The sequence below is a fragment of the Camellia sinensis genome, chromosome 6, assembly GCF_055761805.1.
Source record: "Camellia sinensis isolate YWXY chromosome 6, ASM5576180v1, whole genome shotgun sequence".
In the NCBI taxonomy this organism is placed as follows: domain Eukaryota; kingdom Viridiplantae; phylum Streptophyta; class Magnoliopsida; order Ericales; family Theaceae; genus Camellia; species Camellia sinensis.
Window position 1 is genome coordinate 28,174,966 of NC_138966.1, and position 17,199 is coordinate 28,192,164.

The 17,199-nt window shown below is 34.7% G+C and overlaps 1 protein-coding gene across 1 annotated transcript; it reads left to right on the forward strand.

The window, feature by feature from the left end:
- Positions 1-16,135: 16,135 nt before the first annotated feature.
- Positions 16,136-16,828, forward strand: LOC145793238 (uncharacterized). The gene has a single exon (XM_082876006.1). It carries the CDS (start codon positions 16,136-16,138, stop codon positions 16,826-16,828), a length of 693 nt encoding a protein of 230 aa, XP_082732132.1.
- The last annotated feature ends 371 nt before the right edge of the window (positions 16,829-17,199 follow it).

Consider the following 17,199-nt stretch of genomic DNA (forward strand, 5'->3'; position numbering starts at 1 on the left):
TAATCTTTCAAACATCAATTGCATCCTCAATCAACTTCTTTGGTGCACATGTCAACTTTATTACCTCATCTTTTATTTCTTCTTTTTCATTGAGTTCAACTAGATCTTCTTCTTTTGCAATCTCATAACTATCATAATAATCAAGAGATGATAGTTCCGTCATTAGAAGCTCTTGGCTAACTTCAACCTTTTTCTCTTGCTTCACCTCTTCATCGTCTTCTTCAGACTTCTTGATCAAAGTAATTCCAATGACCTCTCTTTCATCAATTTCAACGTTCTCACCATTGTTGAAATCAACTTGATTTTCTATTTCAATTGAATGTCTATTTGGGTCTTCAAAATTTTGAAATATTGAGGTACTCAAAATCTTTTCTTCTTCAATGTGTGGTTGAGCGTGACAAATTTGTTGACCTACAAGACTTGATTGACCCAAACTTGGCAGAACCGTAGTCATGTTCCTCGAACAATCTGTATCCACAATTCCATAATAATTATTGAATTGCGAAGAATATTGGGAATCAAAATCACCTTGGAACAATTGTTTTGAGTCAAGCTTTCTTTGATATTGTAGATATAATATTTGCCCATGATTTGTTTGAAGGAATCTAGAACTCATCAATTTCCTCATCTTATGCCACGTCCTAATAGGTTGTTCGTATTGTCGCCTTTGATCATACTGCAATTGTTTCCACCATGTAGAAACATAACCTTGTAACTTACGTGTGACATATTTGGCTTGCTTTTCTTCAGAGATTTCCATACACTCAAGGAATTTGTCAACTTTGCGAAACCAATAAATAAAATCCTCGGCATGAAAAGAAGCATTAAAATAGGGAATTTCTAATGGTACTTGATAATTTGAAAAGTCGTGATTGATATAATTATTGCTATTGAACACATCATTGAATCTTCGTTGTCGCCTTATCGACTGGTATTCACCATAATCCTCGAATAGCTCATCTTCAGATTCATTCTCACTATCGTATTGATAACAAGAAAATCGTCTCAAGACGTTGTGGTTAATAGGCTGGCCTTGGGCAAATCCCATAGCGTGGTTCCTATTAACATTGTGACTAACAGGTTGGCCTTGGGCAAGTCCCTTGACTCGAATCCTATTAGATCTTTCTCTACGATCATCGTCAATAGAGTTTGTGCTTTCTCTTTTGATGAATGACATCGAGCCAGGAGAAACCTTGCTCTGATACCACTGGACGCAGCGGAATACACAGGGATTAGATATCGTTCTAGTAGACGAAAGGGGCTCTCGAATTCACGAGAAAAATAGAACCTTGAATCCACAAGGAAGGGAAATATTATTGAATGAATGAATAAAAGTTGTATAAAAGTTGTCTTTGTCATGAGGTTTACATAGCTATTTATAATAAACTAAACCTAATACTTGTAGGAAAAATAATTCTAAAAGTAGGAAACTTAAATCATCACAAATTAGGAAACCTAAGAGAATAGGAAACCAAAATTCTAAACTATTTAAAATCCTAGTCAAAATCTAATTCTAACATAATAAAATTAAAAAACCTAATAATCCTAAAATATTTATACTAAATTACAAAAATCCTAATAATCTATCAAAAATATTAAAACTTAAAAATATAAAAATTCTTAAAATTTTGTCCTAAAAATCTTGTCTTACATCATATTTTATACAAAAATTCTTCAATTTCTTTATATTGACATAAGAAGAAAAGAAGCATTCAAAAAAAATAATAATTAATTAATTAAAAGAATGGTTATTTGATTGTTCCTTTCTATTGATGAGAAAAATGAAGTAAATAGAGTTTGGTGCTTGTTCCTTTCTATTGATGAGAAGGAAATGAAGTAACCTCCCACATTGCCATTGCTATTTTGACAACAACTTGCTCTAATACACAAAATGCAATCATGCATGCACGTATTTTCCATCACTAGTCACGTCTCTATTATGGGGTTTTACGTTTTATTCAAATGAAGTAACCTCCGACATTGCCATTGCTATTTTGACAACAATTTGCTCTAAACACACAAAATGCAATCATGCATGCACGTATTTTCCATCACTAGTCACATCTCTATTATGGGGGCTTTAGATTTTGTTTTTAAATAATATTATATGTATCAATTAATGCATTAATTAGTATACTAATAAATAATATAACATAATTTTAGAGGTTTTAGGTATTTGTAATTTGTATAATAAAAAGGGTCAATAATAATGTCATAATACTAATTTGTACATTAATATATACATTAATTAATACATATAACACCACCGTTTATTTTTAGTTTCATGTAAGTGGAAGCTAATGTAATTAATTTCGTATCAAAGATAGGATCCACATGCAACATATTATTTTATTTTATGAAAAATTGTTTCATACGCACCAATCTACTGGTGTTAGAGCGCACACAAATTAGTGTGAGACCCACACAATCGAGGAGTAAAAAATTTACTGATATTTTATTTAGGGAAATTTATTCAAAATTCCGCACAATAAAATTTTAATGTATTAATAATAAGTATAAATTTTTTTTAAAAAAGTTCAATACATAATATTATTATCAAAATATTAAATTTTAAAATAATATAACTTTTAATATAGATGTCAATTTTTAATAAAATTAGTATTTTTAAAATTTTCTCATCAAGATCTATCAAATAAGATCCATGTTAACTATGACATTTCAAAAAAAAAAAAAAAATTATTACTATCGAAATTAATGTAAACAGTAATAGTAACATGTTACTCTATTTGATAGTAACATGTTACTCTATTGGATAGTTACATGTTACTCTGTTGACAATATTGTCTAAGAAAAAAAATATATATATTTTAGTTTGTCCTTACTCAATTATGTGTTTTCTGTTTATCAAGCAAAATAAATTAGACTGTCATTTTCACTAAATAAGAATCCAATAGTAGGATTTTGGCTAAATTTTCCTTTTATTTATATGTTTTTATCAATATCTTTTTCAAGATAAAATGCCCAGAAAAAAGGGGGAAAAATTTTGTGGTAGTATAGTAGTCAAAGCTTCGCTCGTCCTCTTATTGGTGAACTTGACACACTGCACTAAATAATCATTTTTATTTTTTTGAATCCTCTATGCAAAAATATTTTTGGGGAACTTGACACACTGAACTTAAGTTGATAAACTTGTACAAGTTTAAAAATATATTTAAATTTAATTTATTTATATTTTTGAATTGATCTTAACAGACATTTAACTTAGTCAACCAAGAGCTAAGTTTGAATAGCTTGATTTTTCTAATATAATTTTAAACATGTACAAGTTTATCAACTCAAGCTCAAAAGATTAATAAATTTTAAAGCATATTTAATTTAACTTATTTATTTACCAAATTGAACACAAATTAAACTCGAATAATTTAATTTGTTTGTCTTACAACGCCGTCTAATAAAATATCTTTTGGTTCTAAATAACATGCACATGCCTTCATTTTACACAAGGTTTGGCATCAAGCTACGTCGACCCTCGAAAAAGAAACCCAAGCCTGCTTGTGGGCCTAAATCGTAGGCCCAAGCCCTACCTAGCGGGCTTGCCATAGGCAAGGCTCACAAGGTGGGCCAACGAGCCACTTCTCATTGGCCAAAAGGCCTAGCTTGAGGCTAGACCTTTGGACTTAGCTCAACATGCCAAGATTTAAAACCTATTTTTTGAGCTTTCTCATAATTAATTTTACATTATTTTTTTATAATTTTTTACGAGCTCGTGGGCCAGTCTTGGGTCACCTCCCATGACCAATGGACCTAATCGGGTTTCAAACCCGAAGCCCAAGCACAATCTAATTTAAGCCTATTTGACCACAAATTTTCAGGTCAAATGATAACTATTAGCTTTAAATAAAATATTACTCTACCTAATAGGAGTACAATGTTATATACTTACCGTACATGTAGATACCATATGTATGCATATAGTCAAGTTCTCCATAAACTTTATCTTTTGATTTCAACATGTAATATATATATTTTCCATATGAATTTTCTTCATAGTTCTTGTTTTCAATGATACCATGTGTTGATTAGATGTAGTCAAAGGCTTACGATATCTTCTTGTCCCCACAATCCTAAACTTGAACTTGTGCCCCCAAAAGGCATTAGTTGCTCTCCACGCACAAAGTCCACAAAGTTACTTGTTAGATTATCCTAACCTGGAAGCTCACAGCTCAACCATATTGACAAAAAATACGCACAAACATATAAATATTTCATTTTCAATTTTCAATTTTCCTAAATGCATACGGCATTGGATTTCTTTCAGAGGCTACTATCTAGTGGCGAGGATAGTTTAGTCTGATTTGGTTTAAAAATAAATTAAGAATTAAATTATTATTTACGATTTGATGAAATTTAAACCAAATTAAATTATAAAAATTTTGAAATGAAACCAAAAACTTAACCAATGAAACATGATTCAGTTTGGAACCGAACCATATTTTCTAGATAATTTTAAGTTACAAAAGCCACACAAAGCTTTTAATGACAAATTTTTATTATCTAAGATTCAAAGGTCATGTTTGATTCACAATACTAATAGTGAAGTATTAATAATCCTATAAATTAGTGTGGTTTTCATTATCCAATTGGATTAATATCCATTGGATTAATAATCTGACCCCCTACCTCATTACTAATAATCCTACAAATTTGTTGGATTAATAATCCTAAACCAAAATGTTAAAACAAACATAGGATAATTGGGCTCACAGATTAATAATCTCAATCCCATACTCTAATCCACCCAATCAAACATGGTCAAAGAGTTTAGAACTTTTTTTTTTTTTTTTTTGATGCACCTGTTCATGATAGTGGGCAACTAAATGAGATAATAGAGCCAAAGAACTATGCTTGGTTACCACTTTTTAAAAATACTTTTCAAAAAATTCTACTTTCTTATTTTTCGTGTCTTTTTGTTTTTATTGAATTTTTTTTAATTTTTAGACATACCTAACATAAATATACCTAAAAAGTAAAAAAAAATTAAAAAAAACCTTTTAAAAATTTACTAAATACCAAAAATACAAAAAAAAAACGAGAATTTAGTACATTTTTTGTATTTTTATGTATTTATTAATTTTTAAAAATATTTTTTCATAATTTTTTTACTTTTTAGATACATGTAAGTAAGGTGCATTTAAAAAGGTAAAAAAAATGTTTAAAATTTTAAAAATATTCACTAAAAACAAAAAAATATGAAAACCAAAAAACTCAGTTTTCGAAAATTTAATTCAAAAAACTCAAACCAAACACACTGGGGTATGGTAGATGATTAAAAAATAAAAATAAAAATAAATAATAATAATAATAAAAAAAAATTATGAACGGTCTAGTTTGTTCTAAACTGTTCATGACTATAAAATTATCCGCCGTGATTGAGGCCTCGAAAATGAGGCTCGAAATTGCCTCGAATGCATTTTTTTTTTTTTTTCGGGCTAATACATTGCAAAAATAAATAAATAAAAATAATAATAATAATAACAAGCAAAGCATCAACCCAGCAAAAAAAAAAAAAAAATTCGAGCCAAATTTGAGCCAAAAAATTTGAGGCCTCAATCATTAATCTAAAATTATACATTGAATTGTAAAGTACATAGTGTCTAAGCATTATTAGATTCTAGTGTATGAATTACTTGAACAAGTCTTTTGAAAAAGGTTAATTCTTTACCATCTGCGGTCCAAAGAGTTTTGGAGGTAAGAGGGAGTCAAACTTGAGATATTTAGAGACCAAACACTCAAATCCCATGTCTCATCGACTAGGCCAAACCCTTAGTTTGATTGGGGGTTTTGAAAAGGAAATTTGGAAAAGAGAAGGAAAAATATAAATAAAATGTGAATAAAATATACCTATATTTCACTTAGTTTTGCATACATTTTTTCTTTTCTTCAACAAAACTCTCAATCAAATGAAAATGCTTTGGAGTTCTAATTCTTGAGATCTAAAACCAGCTCTAATGAGTTGACAGTAAATTCTACTTACTGTGATGTGGTGTTTTAGTCTTGATTTTTTTTTTTCTTTCCTTACCATGCCATTAGTACTCTATTAAAATATCAAAATTAATATTCTGAATCATTGCTGTAACCAAATACAGCGTTATGAATGCTATTAATGTTATATGATATATATATTTTATTTTATTTTATTTTGTGATGCGCCGTTGTGCTGAAACTGCATTAAATTTCTAACCATAGCCTATTAAGAGTTCATTACGTGTAGAATTTTTCTGTGAGAAAAGTGTACATAAACTCTGATTTGGACAAACCAACAACGCCATTGAAAGTGAATACTCTTCTTTATTAGGGAAAAACAAGGATTGGACGTGAAAGAATAATTTTGAATGTTGGGATAACTAAAGAACATTCAACCCAATTAGGATAAAAGCTTTTTTCTATATATATTTTTTTTCTTTTTCTTGATGGCTTCACAATGACATGATTAAGGAGCCATTGATCATACAAGTCAAAGAAAATGGTTTATAGACTAATAAATTTAAAACAAAATTCTCTTTATTCATGAATTGGTCATTTGAACTTCACTCTTATATTTCAGTTAGGCAATATTAGGTACTCAGAAAATACTAACAAAAAATATTGAATTGTTGAGATTCATTTTAAATATGGACAGCAAGATACAAGAATCAAATTTAAGGGCTAGTTTGGCATGTACTAAATAAGTCAAAAAGTCAAAAAGTCACTATCTTATTTAAGTCACATCATCTTATTTAAATCACATCACCTCTCTAACACATCACATCAAACCCAACCCAAACCCAACACAAACCCACCAATAAGTCAAAAAGTGCACTTTTTTAGGACATCCCAAACCAACCCTAACAACAAATTTTTGGACAAATTTCAATTCAAGTTTTTTGGATTCTTAGGCTTCCTGATTTTAGTACTCTTGAGTATTTACACTAAAATCAATAAAATTATCCATTAATGATAAACATTAATGTCTCGTTTGACAACTTTCAATTTTAGTTAAAAAGTCAAAAATCACTATAAGTTGTCATATCATTCTCTCTATTTTTTTATTCATCTTTTCATAAAATGTCAAAAAATTACTAAAATAATATGTTTCCAAATAAACAGTCATGTCTTGTTAATGATAAAATTACCCTAAAATCTCCTGGGCATTTACACTAAAATCAATAAAATTACCCGTTAATGATAAACATTAATGTCTCGTTGGGCAATTTTCAGTTTTAGTTAAAAAATCAAAAAGTCACTATAAGTTATCATATTATTCTCTCTACTTTTTTATATATCTTTTTGTAAAAAATTAAAAAATTATTAAAATAGTATATTTTCAAACGGGCGTAAATAGCCAAATTAGTATTCTATTTCTTCATCCTCTTATTTTCTCTCCTCTATCAATACTCTTTATTTGTAACATATTTACTTAATTTCAAACTTAATCGAATATTAACTGAATTAAATTTAAATTCAAGTCAAATACTAAAATAAATTGTAATTTAATTTTATCATAATGTATAAATATATTAATTACGGATAAATATTAATTATATGCATATAATAATGTGTATAATTAACTTGATTTTTCATTATGTTGTAAAATTTTGGTTGAAAAAATGAAGAATATTACCTTTTATTTTGAAATTTGAATTTCAACCCTGTTGATAGGTAGACATTGACCACCCAATATTAATTTAGAAGAATTTCTAACGAAATTAAACAAAATTCTAATGTGTCCTTTAACAACATTTGCAATTTATTATTTCTGGTTTTCAGAAAATACTAAATATGTTTATATTTATTTTGGATAAAAATAAAAATAACAAAGTTTGGTACACAAGTATTTTAAAATTTTATTTTGAAAACAAATAAAATATGTGGTTGTCGACAATTGAAGATGGTGACTAGAAGGTGATTGTTAATGATGGGAGGTGGTCGGCAATGGTTGGCCATAGGAAGTGATTGCTTAACGTGATTGCTAATGAGATGATGATCAGTCAGTTGCTTAAGGTGGTTTTCAACAAGAAGTGGTGGCCGAAGGTGTTTACTACTAATGGTGGGAGCTGGTTGGCAGCGGTGATATGTGGTTGTCAGTCAAGGGTTGAGGTTGGCAGATACGATCATCGACAATAATAGCCAGTAATGATACACAATAAGTGAGTGTCGAAAAGGGTGGGAGAAATAAATGAAAAAAAATTAAATTTAAACAAGTTAAACAAATTTTTGTGTTTATAAAATTCAACTATTAATAATTTTCTTAAAAATTTTAATTATAAAAAAATATAAATATCACCAAATTGGTATAAACAAGGACAAATTATTCTTTACCCCCGTCAATTATTGTCCCATATCACTTTATCTCCTCAACTAAAATTGTTACAACTAACCCTCTTATCTATTTTATTTTATTACTATTATTATTATTATTTTTTTTTATCAATTTGGACCTTTGTGATTAAAATAACATTTCATCAATTGGATAAATTACACTTTCTTCTTCTTCTTCTTTTTTTTTAATTTTCTTTTATCACTAAAGTAAATTTTACTTTGTTAGAATTTTTTTTTAAAAAAATTACAAAACTAAAAAAAGAAAATATTTATGAAAATATCTAAAAAATATTTACTAAAGATAAGAAATATAAAAATATACTCTTTTTTTTTGTCTTCAGTGATTTTTTTTTTAAAAAAAAATTATTTTACAAATATTTAAATTTTAGGTGCATCTAAAATTAAAAGTTTTTGCCTAAAATATGAAAAAAATTTACACAAAAATAAGAAATACGAAAATTTATTAAAAAAATCAAAAAGTTGTATTTTAAATTAAAATTATTTTTTTATTTTTTATTTTTTATTTTTAGTTGAGGGGTAGAGTGATATTGAGTAATAATTCAAGGGAGTAAAGTATAATTTACTCCTATAGTTAAAAATATATTTTCATCATTAAGATCTAAATTAAAAATAATAATAATAATAAATGAAAAAGTTAAATGTTATAATCTTTAATTTAAAAGAATAAATGATATGAGATAATATTACCCTATAAACAAAGTTGAGAGGAAACAACAATCATCATTCCCAAATTGAGACAACGGGAGTGGTGGCTTCGTGAAGAAGGCAGTTCTTTTCATAGGGGTGTGTTAGGTTCGACTCCTGGAGGTGTGGAATGTTGGCTTTGTCTAGCTGATTTTTTTAGGAGATCTTATGCTGTATGTTGATCGATACTTCGCTTTTTTTATGGTACGTGGTTGAGTTGTATGGGGTATCTCGGTGGTAGATCTCTTCTTTTAAATTGGATTAAATCTAACCGTCAATTAATTACTTTAGAACTAGGGTTCGTAGATATTGTGATGTCTCTCGCAAGCATTCTTTTTTCCTAGTTTAAAAAAAAACAAAGAAAAAAAAAAAGAAAATCATTCCCAAATTGAGAAGTACAAAGGCGCATGGCACACATATCACAACCATGACATCTAAAAGCCAACTTAGTCTTCGTTTGGCATAAGTTAAAATAGAATTTTTTTAATTAAAATAATCACAAAAAAATAAAATAGATTTTTTAACTTAATAAGACAATGTCACATCTAAATAATAATCATTTCATTTTTTCTCTCACAAAATTCAAAAATGTCAAAAAAACTTAACTCAAACGAGATTTTTTAACCACAGACTAAATTAATTAAAAAATCCAAAAATCAACCCATAACTCAAACCAACCCTTATTAACATTAATGGGGCAGCCAGGTCACCCAAAATATGAATTGTCAATTCACATTTTACTTCTGTGCCTCAAGGCACAACAGTTACTGTTGTCCCTTATGAGAGATTTTTTCGAGTATTTTTCAATGATCTGAACCGTTTATATTATAGGGTTCGTCAAGATTACTATTCATGTAAAAAATCAAGTTAATTGGATATTCATAACCTCATGATCAAGTTCTAATTGTTTTAAAAAATTTATGAAAGTTACGTTAACCGTTAATTTTTATAAAAACAAATGTGTTTTGGTTATAGGGTTACAAGTATCCAATCAACTTGATTTTTTTCTTGGATGATCTACTCGACGAGCCCTATAATGTGAATGGTTCAGATCATCGAAAAACATTCAAAATAATCTCCCACAAGGGGATAGCAACAACTGCTCTGCCTTGGGGCACAACAGTATCCCCCATTCGGTTAGGGGGTGGTAACGTGGATAACCTATTTTTCATATGAAAGAGTAGGGTCTGATATTTGAGGGATATGTTTTTTAGATATGGCATTACACTTTTATTGTTAGACTCTCTCTCTTGTTGTTAGATACGAGTGAGCTCTGTTGTTATCCTAATAATGTGTCCCTCTCTTATAGATTGAGTTAAATTTAATCGTCAACTAATTACTTTAAAATCAAGACTTATGGATGTTATAATATCTCCACTTCTATTCATTTTTTTCTTTTTTCTGCTACTTTAATTTCTTGGGTTCCTTGTAAGTAATAAAGAACTAAATGGACCCTAGCAAATAAATAAACAAAGAACCAAATGGAGACCCTAAAACTTTGTAGTGGACCTCTTCGATCAAATGTCTATCTATAAATTGATTATAACACCATGATTCACTTTACTTGTTTTCACTTTTCAAAAAATACTTTTCAGAAAATTTTACTTTCTTATTTTTCGTATTTTTTTATTTTTAATGATTTTTTTAATATTTTAAATAATTTTTTTACTTTTTAGACACGCCTAACATAAATACACCTAAAAATTAAAAAAATTATAAAAAAATCTTTTAAAAATTCACTAAATACAAAAAATATAAGAATTCAGTACATTTTTTATATTTTTATGTATTTATTAATTTTTTAAAATATTTTTTCACAATTTTTTTACTTTTTAAATACATCTAAGTAAGGTGCATCTAAAAAAGTAAAAAAAAAAATGCTTAAAATTTAAAAAATATTCACTAAAAACAAAAAAATATGAAAATCAAAAAAATCAATTTTCAAAAACTTAATTCAGAAAACTCAAACCAAACACATTGATTTCTAACCCATATAATAAAAAAAAAAAAGTTGCCTACTATTTGGAAAACGTAACTGCCACACTAATTCGGCCTCCTGTCATCTAGAACGAAGTGACATGAAGAAAAAACTTTGGGATGTGAGTCATTAATTGTATCATTATTGAAGGGGCTAAATGTGAAATGAGTCGGGTCGAAACCTTGGGCCAGCCTAATCCACTGAAGTCCAAATTCAAGTGGGTTGGATGAGTATATGGGCAAATCAATTGAGCCCAACTTCATGATCAACAGTCCACTCAAGTCCTCAAGCACTTGGGCCCAACCCGTAGTGGAAAGGCTAGTCCAGCCGTGGTGCTGGGCTAGGCCGAGTTGCGAGACTGAACTTATGGGCCGAACAGAAAATAGGCTGAGCCCATACAAAGATAACCGAATGGATTAGCCCATCTCCATGAATGATCTTGTAAAAGGCCGAGACAAGACATAATGATGCAGAGCTGAGGCACATCGGTACCGAGCTGAGGAAACCTCGCAAGGAAACGTGGAAGTTGTGAATGTGTGCATGTGCAAGTTGCCACCTCAGCTGGTCCCCTACACCTAGAATCACGGAAGTTGTTGAACCAAAGGAATGTGGTTTGTTATCAGCATGACTATAATGAGTATATGCATTCAATGACAACTACCAGGTGGTCCCCCACCTTGAGCAATGCTAAAAGGACACCTGACAGCATTCAAGCTCCATGAACCCACCTTGAGAAGCAAGCAAGGAACACTATATATACAACATGAACTTCACATTGAAGGTAATTGAACTATTTCGAGAAAAATCACATTTAGATATAAACTCAACTCGATATACACTCCTTCTTCGATCACTGATTCCCACACCGGAGGGGTTATCTGGCCAACCCCGGCCGGGCAGCTCTAACGGTGCCTTTTGTGGCAGGAACCTCAGTCCTTGGATAATCCAACCGAGTGCAGGGCCCCGATCCACTTTCATCTAGTGCTGAATCCGGTACGCACAATTGGTGCGATGAACGTGGACCACTTAATCTCTAAGCTCTGCGCTCAGTTCTGGTGATGGGGATTGAGGACATTCCGCCTTCAGCACATACCCCACAGACAGAGAAGAAAAAGGAAAAAGGCTTGGCACTCCCAATAGTTCTGAAAGAACAAACCGGAAACAACAACCGAACCCCTGAATCCGTCGAGCATTGATTACCCTTCGTTGGAGGTTCTTTTCATCACTTTCTTCTGGAAAAGGATTACAGGGATCGAATCATAGACTCCATGGAGATGGAGATACAGGAGCTGAAAGCCCAACTTAAGAGGGTGTTGGGCGATCCAACAGAAAAGAAGACTGAAGCAGAGCCCTCTCGTTTGCCACGGAGGAGCTCATCCAGAGAGCCACCAGTGAAGAAGTTCCCCAGGAATGAGTCTGGGCAACAAAGCCAGCCTATCCCGGTACAGAGTGAGGCAGCAAGTAGTCACACCCGTGGGTCACGCCGGAGAAGGGCTAAGAGGCAGAAGACGGTTAGTCAACAAACTAAATACCCCCGTCAAGACCTTTGTACTTGGTTGATCGGCAACAAGCAGAGCGAACAACATCGGGATCATCTAGACCGTACTGTTCACCAAAGAGAACACCGAGCACTGGATAGGCTCATCTCCTCACTATTCTCTTGGAAATTGAGGCCATGATACCTCCAAAAAAATTCACCCCACCAAAGTTCACTTCATACGGTGGGAAGTCAGACCCGTTGACACATATTAGCCATTACAGACAAATGATGTGCCTATAGAGCCGAGATGAGGCACTGATATGCAAAGTCTTCCCATCCAGCTTGGGAGAAACCAGACTCCGATGGTTCGATCGACTCCCCGCTGGATCGATCCGTGGCTGGAAGCAACTCTCTGAAGAGTTCCTAGCCAAGTTCGTCTCCAACACTAAGATTCTGAAAGAGCCGGATACACTGTTCGGCCTTCGAAAGGAGTAGGAAGAAACACTGCGCAGTTATGCTAGGAGGTTCTGGGAAGAATACAATGATCTGGAGGAAAATGTGTGTAGTAAACAGATAGCCGTCTTGTCTTTCAAGCATGGTCTGCGCCCAGAAAGTAAGTTGAGACAATCACTTACCAAGTGCCCGTCCACAACATTAAAAGACTTGCGTGCCAGGATTGAGCAATACGCTTGCCTCGAAGACGATTAGATCCCCATTGAGGTAGCGTCAGCAGAACAAATAGTTTGGCACAAGAAGAGAACAGATCGAGGAGAACACAGAGGGATCGCAGTGAATGAAGTGGATAAGTCCAAATCCCACGAAGCCGTCGTGACTGTGTTCAAAGAGCCAATTTATCGAATCTTGGAAAAGATCAAGAGAGAGCCCTTCTTTATTTGGCCGCCGAAAATTTTGGGAGATCTGGCTCGACACAATCAGAAGCTCAGATGCACTTACCATCAACACAGGGGGTACATGACTCAGAACTGCAGAGCACTGAAACAACACTTGGAAGACTTAGTAGCAGCTGGGCACCTTCGGGATTACATTGATCGGGATAAGGAAGTGACCGAACTGGGGAACCCATCACCAGAATCAAATATTGAGCATCTACCTTGGCTGATAATAAATGTGATCCACGGGACAGCGACTCAGGAACCTGAGGAGACATTGAGAGAAGAGATTGCTAAGGTTATGCAAATCAAATAAGTCATGTCAGTGGAGCCCGCATCGAAAAAGGTACGCGCGGTATCGAAATCCCCCTTGTGCACTGTTTCATTTACTAGAAAGGATTTAGAGGGCATACAACACCCACATACTGATGCACTAATTATAACGGTGGGAATTGGGAAACGATTTGATGTAAAACGAGTCCTGGCAGAGCAAGGTAGTGCAGCAGATACATTGTATTATGATTTGTTCAGAAAGCTTGGTCTCTCCGAGTAGCACCTCACCCTAGCGGCAGCCCTGTTGGTTGGTTTCAATTCACAGCCAGAATGACCGTTTGGCAAAATAGTGTGGCCAGTCGTGGCAGGAACAAAAACCCTCCAGATAGAGTTCTTGGTTATTAATACACCATCTCCTTACAACGCCATACTTGGCTGTCCATGGATTCATCAAATGGAGGCAGTCCCTTCAACCTACCACCAGCTCATCCGTTTCCCAACAGAACACGGAGTAGAGCATATCTTAGGGGATTAAGTTGCGTCCAAACATTACTTCATGGTAGCATTAAAGGCAAAGCATCTCTGCAATTGGGTACAGACGGTAGAAGTGGTCGAATAACCAGTCTTGGAAGATGTAGGGGGAGCCCCAGAGGAGAAAATAGTAGAGGATTTGGAGAAAGTCCTGGTAAAAGAGGACGACCCAGAAAAGTACTTCTTTATCGGTACCTCGCTAGGCGCTGATGAGAAACTTCAGCTACTGGAACTATTGAGGGAAAATATGGAGGTATTCACATGGTCAGCATATGATACTCCAGGGTTGGACCCAGAATTTGCTTGCCACAAGCTCAACATCAACCCTTCAGCTCGGCCCATTGTGCAGAAAAGTCGGAGATCCTCAGTTAAGCACACCGAAGCAGTAATTGGCGAAGTCGAAAAACTCCTGGCTTCAGGAACAATCAGAGAAGTTCAGTACTCGCAATGGCTGTCCAACACAGTTGTAGTCAAGAAGAAGAACGAAAAATGGAGAGTTTGCGTTGACTTCACTTGCTTGAACAAAGCCTACCCTAAAGATAGCTTTCCGATGCCTCGCATTAATCAACTAGTAGACTCAACAGCAGGGCATGAGTGCATGAGCTTTCTGGACGCTTATAGCGATTATCATCAGATACCACTGTTCGGTCCAGATCAAGAAAAAACAACATTTATCACTCCGAGAGGGACTTACTTCTACAAAGTGATGTCGTTCAGCCTCAAGAACGCCGGAGCAACCTACCAGCAGATGATCACTCAGATGTTCAAAGACCAACTCGGGAAAACCATGGAAGCTTATATAAATGATATAGTAGTCAAGAGCAAGTTCGCTACAGACCATCTTACAGACTTGAGAAAAGTTTTTGGCATCTTAAAAAACCATCAACTTCGCCTCAATGCCTCAAAATGTGCTTTCGGGGTAGGAACAAGGAAGTTCTTGGGATACATGGTCACTCACAGAGGAATTGAGGCAAATTCGGACCAAATAAAAGCAATACAAGATCTTGAAGTACCAACAAAGGCTAAGGAGCTGCAGAAACTGACCGGAATGGCGGCCGCACTGAATCGGTTCATCAACAAATCTTCAGATTGGATGAAGCCCTTCTTCCAGCTTTTGAGGAAAATGACAGCATTTGAATGGAGTTGCGAGTGCACCGAAGCACTGCAAAGCCTCAAAAGATTCCTCAGTACACCTCCCCTTCTGTCCACTCCAGAGTCAGGAGAGGAGCTGTACCTCTATCTAGCAGTCTTAGATCATGCCGAAAACGCAGTATTAATTCGAAAAGTTAACAAGGAACAGAGGCCTGTATACTACGTCAGTAAGACTCTACTAGATGTCGAGACACGGTATCTACCATTGGAAAAGTTAGCTTACGCGCTTCTTATCGCCTCGAAGAAGTTACAACATTACTTCCAGGGACATACCATCAATGTCCTCACTGAATTCTCCCACAGATCTGTATTTAGCCGAGCCGATTTCTCTAGCAGAACAGCAAAATGGGCGGTAGACCTTGGCGAGTTTGACATTCGGTATCAACCCAAGACAGCAATTAAGGCCCAGGTCTTAGCAGATTTCGTCACAGAATTTGCTCCCACCTAGAGTACCGAACCAGGGAATCCAAGTTCGGCACAGGTGCCATGCATCACCGAACAAGGAAAGCCCTACGCTTCGGAAGCCTGGAAACTCTTCATTGGAAACATCTAGCGGCTCTATGTTGAGGGTCGTCCAATAACCGAGGTTCGGGGGCAGGAGTAGTACTTATCTCACTAGAAGGATTTATTTGGGAACATGCTCTCAGGCTTGGTTGGAAGGCTTCGAACAACGAGGCAGAGTACGAAGCGTTGTTGGCTGGCTTACGCAGTGCCAAACACTTCAGTACAGAACAACTTCTTGTTTTCAACGATTCACAGCTAGTGGTAAACCAGTTTTCTGGGGTCTATGAAACACGGGATGAAAAAATGGCCATGTACGTAGGCAAGGCCAAAGACTTACTCAAAAAGTTTCAATCCATACGAGTGGAACGAATTAGTTGGGACAAAAACGGCCATACTGATGCTCTAGCTTGTCTCGGCTCATCAGTGGATACCAAAGATGCCAGAAAAGTTTGGGTTGAGTTCGTGCCAGAACCAAGAATTACATCTCCAGTCCTTTGCATCAGCGTTGAGCCGAACTGGATGGATCCAATACTTGCTTTTCTAAAATCTGGTACTCTCCCCGAAGACAAAAAAGAAGCCAACAAAGTCAAACATAAGTCAGCTCAGTTTTGGATCTCACCATCCGGGAAGCTGTACAGACGCTCCTATCTTGGCCCTTATCTTCTATGTGTGCATCCAAATCTGGTCGAGAATGTTCTCTACGAAATTCACGATGGGATTTGTGGATGCCATGTTGGCGGAAGGTCACTGGCGTACCGAGCCCTCACTCACGGATATTGGTGGCCATGGATGCAACAAGATGCTCAGCAGTACATACAGAAGTGTGATAAATGTCGGAGGTTTGCTCCATTCATTCATCAGCCAGCCAAAACTCTCACTCCACTCACCAGCCCATGGCCCTTTGCCCAATGGGGCCTGGATATTGTCGAACCATTAGCACGAGGCACAGGAAACAGACGATTCTTCATTACTGCAACCGACTATTTTACTAAGTAGGTCGAAGTCGAGGCATTGGCAAGTATCAAAGAAGCAGATACAAAGTGGTTTGTCATAAGAAACGTGGTGGTGCGTTTCGGCATCCCACGAGTACTGATTACGGATAATGAAACGCAGTTCGATGGTAAGATCTTCAGAAAGTTTTGGACAGGGAACCCGCAAAGCAATGGACAGGCAAAGGCGTCAAACAAAACCATCATCAACGGAGTAAAGAAACGGCTTGAGCATGCCAAAGGAAAATGGGTTGAAGAGTTACCCCACGTGCTATGGGCATACGGAACCACAGCACGACGCTCAATAGGGGAAACACCTTACTCCCTAACTTATGGAATGGAGGCCGTCATCCCACTCGAAGTAGGCCTTCTAACCCT